This window comes from Scomber japonicus, chromosome 7, assembly GCF_027409825.1.
Source record: "Scomber japonicus isolate fScoJap1 chromosome 7, fScoJap1.pri, whole genome shotgun sequence".
Classification (NCBI taxonomy): Eukaryota; Metazoa; Chordata; class Actinopteri; order Scombriformes; family Scombridae; genus Scomber; species Scomber japonicus.
Window position 1 is genome coordinate 8,930,159 of NC_070584.1, and position 5,544 is coordinate 8,935,702.

A 5,544-nucleotide genomic window follows, 5' to 3' on the forward strand; every position below is an offset into this window, starting at 1 on the left:
CCCATAATGCATTACGGTCGGTTACGGGAGGTGGTGTCTGTTGGTGCCTCTCACCTTCAAAGGGTCTCTGAGGTTGAGATTTAACGGTGCTCCTCTTCACGAGGCATCACACTTTTCTTCTGAGTGTTGTCACAGAAATAGATGAAAGCTACGTATTTAATAACGCTTCTGTGACACTTATTTTATCTAGCAGCGTTAACAGGCATCGTTTTTTGCGAACCAGAAGGATAACTAATGTTATTTAGTCTTCAATGGGCGTGGCTAACACCCCCTCCTCTCACATAACTTTACAGTCGCTGCCGCCGCGGTACTCCACACATCGCTGCGCCGACTCTTCACCAGCAGCTAGCCTGCCCCCCCTCACACGGCGAAAGGAAATGAAGAGGAGGCTACATAAGAAATACTTAATTTTGATATTAGCATATTCAGGTTTACTTCTTCTAATTCCTTATGTGTTAGATTACCGGGACAAATCCGCTCAACACGGTAAACAAGGACTGCCGCAGCAACAGCCCAGATGCCCAGATCTGGATAACACGGTGGCTCTGCTGTGGGACACCGGCTACAAACTCAACGGCAGCAGCGACGGGGCGGAGTACGCCGTCAACAGGACCCAGTCTCGGATACACATCTACCTGCATGCCACCTGGAGGACGGGCTCGTCTTTTTTGGGGGAGCTGTTTAACCAGCACCCCGATGTTTTCTACCTGTATGAACCGATGTGGCACATATGGCAGGCTCTGTACCCGGGGGACGCGGGCAGTCTGCAGGGCGCAGTACGGGACATGATGAACGCTCTATACCGCTGCGACTTCTCCGTCCTCAAACTTTACGCAGGCTCGCAAAACATCACCACGTCGTTCATCTTCGGCTGGAAGATGAACAAGGTGATATGCTCGGAACCGCTGTGTGAGGCGCACAAGCGACACGAGATCGGGTTGGTGAAAGAGGACCAGTGCGCAAAGTGCCAAAAGAGGGACATCAGGGATCTGGAGAGGGAGTGTAAAAAGTACAAGGTGGTGGTGATCAAAGGAGTCCGCGTTTTGGACCTGAGCACGCTGGTTCCCTTGATGAAAGACCCGGCGATAAACCTCCAGATCATTCAGCTCTTCAGAGATCCGAGGGCCGTGCACAACTCGCGGCTGAAGTCCAAGCAGGCCCTGGTGAAGGAGAGCATCCAGGTGCTGAGGAGTAAGAAGCAGAATGACAAATACAAGCGCCTGCTGGTGCCGAGCAACAGGGTGAACCGGGCAGAGAGCTACGTCTCCAGCGCCATGGAGCTCATCTGTGACAACTGGCTGAGTGACATGATGCTGGTGGTGAACTCTCCACCTTGGGTAAAGAGGAACTACCTCCGGATTCGCTACGAGGATTTAGTCCTGCACCCCATGGAGGAGCTCCAGAGGCTGTTCCGTTTCTCCAACCTCTCCAGCTCCCCTGCTTTGGAGAGGTTTGCGCTTAACATGACGCACGGCCATGGTTACTCCTCAGACAAGCCCTTCTTGATATCATCCAGGGACGCGAAAGAGGCCATATACGCCTGGAGGGAGCGACTCAATGTTGAGCAGATAAATCAGGTGGAGGCCTACTGCAGCGAAGTTATGAGGCACCTGGGGTATCAGAAGAACAGCGTGGACAAAACTACATGAGGATGCGCCATGAAGAATCATTGGGTTAAGGTATGAATGACATCACACTAAATGAGCGCTAAGTCAAGAGTGTTTTTTTTTTAACTGTGATATGGAACTCTGCTGCAACTGCTCATCTTGTTTTCTGAAGATGTACCCCGCCAGTGCAGGATGTGTGTGGTTTAACAGAAACCATCCAGCAAGCTCTGTGCATGCTGCTGTGTATACTGAGGCTGATCCTTGACCTTTGGCCTCCCTTTTAAATGAGGCCAATTGAAAACAGAGTCAGATCAGTAAAGTATCACATTCTTATTCATTTAACTCTGCAGGCTCAGGGAGGAGGCAGTGGGGATTTGATGGATTTAAAGACCCCCCCTAACCCTAACCCTAACCCTCATAAATGAATCATCACTATTCTTGTATTTGTGAGTTTCACTGTGCTAGATCTATGTATGTATGTAGGTTACAGAGTTTAACAATAGAGTTGTGTTGAGCTGCAATTTCTCTCTCTTTATCATTAATTTTGAGTCCTAGTTGAGATTCGAGCTCCACTAGGTCAAGGTTCAAAATGTGCACATACACTTAACTGCAACTAACTTTTTTTGTTTGTCCTGCTGAGACACATCTGGAGGCGGTCTTTAATCAAATTAGATCGAGTCTGTGACAAAATATACCTGTTACTTGTGTCCATTTGTTCATTACTTTCACCATTGCAGCCTCTCGTGTGATCTGTTATATCGGACTCTGCTCTTATGTTGTAGATAACAGCTGTTTCGTATCCTCATAATCTATTAATGTGTCACTTTGTTGCTGTCACCCATCAAAATCTGGCTTTGCTTTCCCTTTTCATACTAGGCAATGAATCACACTTAACAGATTTACACATAAAAACCACAACCACACACTAAGGTTGAGGTTAAATTAACATACTATATTTGGGTGCTCTAAAAGATCAATAATGCAAGTGACACCACTGTGATTTTTTTTTTTTGGGGGGGGGCAGAAATATTTCTCCCTTGTTAATGAGTGACTGATCTGCTGTTTTTAATAGAGGCCTCATTGTTTTCTCCCTGGCATTGCCGGCTCCTCTCATGGATAGCGGGGGGTGCTGGCAGAGAGTCACTGGGCCTCAGACTGCGCCGTCGAGAAGGGGATCATTGTGCGCGGCTGTCCGTGACGGCATAGAGCTCCCAGGGTTACCAACAGCCTGTCACCGCCAGCTCTCACAAGCAGACCCTTTAGGGCTGTGTGGCCTGCAAGCCGTCAAAGCACGGAGCAAGACACAGGGTGGTGGCAGCGGGTGCCCCTTGTTTCACTGCCTCTAGCCCGTAGAATTGCTCTATCAGTAGCAGTATTAATAGAGCTCACCAGCATTATTAATCCTGTGGAATGCGTGAGCTTGTCCTCATGCTTCCAGTATCTGTTTCTGTGTACAGCTTGGTCATAACTTCAGGCTTTCATTTTAATGCTCAGCTGACTTTTTTCTCTCTTTCTCTCTTCCAGGGGCCTGGTATTCAAGGCGGAGGGCAAAAAAAAGGCGGAATAACAACATAAGCAGCTGGAATATGGTCCAGTGGGAGGTGTGAGCACGGCTCTCTCGGGTTGTTTTCCCTCAGCCGAGCCCAGGTCAATGAACTGGAGAGAAGCCGAGTGGAAAGAGTAGCCATTCAGAGACAGATGAATTTGAAACGAGGAGCCGACAGCTTTTTTTTTTTTTTTTTTTTCACAGTGTAGCCTGCTCAACGCCAGTGAGGTCTATACAGATAGAGAGAACACGGGGAGGAGAAATAAACAAGAAGAGAGAGACAGAGCGATGAGGCTGGTGTGTGTGCTGCCACTGTGCTCACTAGCCTCTCTATCCTTCCGTCCTTTTAGTAGCACTAATCCCTCCACAAATCCCCTGCAGGCGAGGGCCATAAAAAGCCAGAGATGGGTCCGTCTTGGGAGACAACTGGCACCATACAGGATGGCAGCGTCAGGTCATAGCTCTCACCTGCGTGAGTTATTATCCGTCCAGCCTATGAATAAGCACAGCAGTAATCGCGGACTTTACTGATACTTAACTGCATTTGGCTCACTAACAATGCTAATGTAGAACTTTTGAAAGGAGAAACTACAGTATTTTCTTTAAAGGAGGCCTGACTGAGGAGCTATTGTCACCCCCCACCCCTTCCACCCTCCTACTCCACCCACACCCACCCCACCCCCCCGGCCCCTCAGGAATCTGGACAGCTGCAGCGCCCCACTGACAAAACACTCACATGGGTGTGACATTTTCAAGTATCCCACGGGCGCGTGTTGGAAAGCTGTCTCCGTCCTCTGCCAATGAACTTTCTAGCAAGTTTTCAGCACAGATGGTACTGATTTGTTTTATCTGCCATTATTATTGTTTTTTAGTTGTTGTTTTTTTGTCTAAAATATTGTTATAATGCTGTGACATCTCTCCGCTTAAGGGTGGGTTGAGGAGGGGTAAAATGTTTACCAGCATCCATGTGTTCAACTTTAGAAGTTGGTTCATATTTGTTGTGGGTGGAACACCTGAAGAAGTTCTCTTGTTAAAGAAGGAAATAACGTTTAGACTTATTTAAACTGACAATAAAGAGTTAGTGAAAACTAGAGAAGCCTGTCTTGAAGGAAGTGAGTGTGATTGCTTGATTAGAAATGAATGCATTAAACCATACGTGTTATCATAATGAGCTTATGCACAGTCGATCAGTGTGCAGCAGTGAGCGTGTTAGCATTTGAACAGTTTGTACTTCATACCAGCACTTTGAGTAAGTTAGAGATACAATGGTAGCGATACAATGGTCCGCCACAGATTATAATGTATTATGTAGATTATAATTACTCATGCACTGTACATCTCATCATAATGAGCTTATGTACAGTTGACCAGGGGGTGATGATGATCAGCTGATATCTGAATGGACTCTATGCAGATCCTAAGTTTGAAATATAATAAGTCTGTTGTGAACAGTGAAAGAGGTTTTTCCTCTCTGTAATCATTCCTCTTGTTCATACTGCCTATTAAAAGATCTCCTTCATAATGTACTTTCAATGTAAGTGATGGGGGATAAAATTCACAGTCCTCCTTTTGACAAAAATGTATTTAAAGGCTTTAGCTGACAGAATTAGATGGTATTCCATAGTTACAGCCTATTTAGTAAAGAAAAATCAGATGTAGTGGAAATAGATGAACAAAGAGCGACTTTGGCACAAAAATGAATGTAATGTTAAAGGATATCTACTTGATTTGACTCATTTGCACAGAAAGGAAGGCTGAAATCCACACCCCTCCTTTCTGTGCAAATGAGTCATCACATACATTCATTCTTGTTCATGATGACAGGCTCTTCTAATTGTCAGTATGAACATGAGGAATGATTACAGTATGAAAAAACTATTTCCGTGATGATTTGGGCATTTGTTGTTTTAATACAGACTTGAAAAATTGTGAACCCATCTTTTAAATATAACCTTAATCATAATGAAATCATGTACACAGAGTTGATCAGCTGGCAATAATGATCATTTAGAAATATCAGCAAAGTTACTGGCTGAAATGTAAATCCAATGGATATCAGTGGGGATTGAAATTTAATTTTAACGTTATCAAAAAGAAAAATCATAGACGGCTACATAACATGGCTCACATTTTGACATGAATGGTCATTTCAGCATATAAACTCCAGAAGAATTTACAAAGCAGAAGTGTCGTTTTTAAATGTTGTTTTCAGGAACTGCTCATAGAATATGCAAATAACAGCTGATGAAACCGCAGGAAATTGTTAGCTGTAAGTGAGGAGATAAAAAGTACGCAAAAGTATGCATGACAGCATGTGATGTGATGCAGTTAACGTTAAAGCAAACCTTATGTGACGGCTTCTTAGAGCAAAATCAAAGACAACCAGGCGAC

General features: G+C 45.0%; 1 protein-coding gene across 1 annotated transcript; it reads left to right on the forward strand.

Moving 5' to 3' along the window:
- Positions 1-345: 345 nt before the first annotated feature.
- On the forward strand, positions 346-3,792 carry chst7 (carbohydrate (N-acetylglucosamine 6-O) sulfotransferase 7). The gene is made up of 2 exons (XM_053322175.1): positions 346-1,679; positions 3,132-3,792. Exon 1 carries the CDS (start codon positions 378-380, stop codon positions 1,647-1,649), a length of 1,272 nt encoding a protein of 423 aa, XP_053178150.1. The 5' UTR covers positions 346-377; the 3' UTR covers positions 1,650-1,679; positions 3,132-3,792.
- The last annotated feature ends 1,752 nt before the right edge of the window (positions 3,793-5,544 follow it).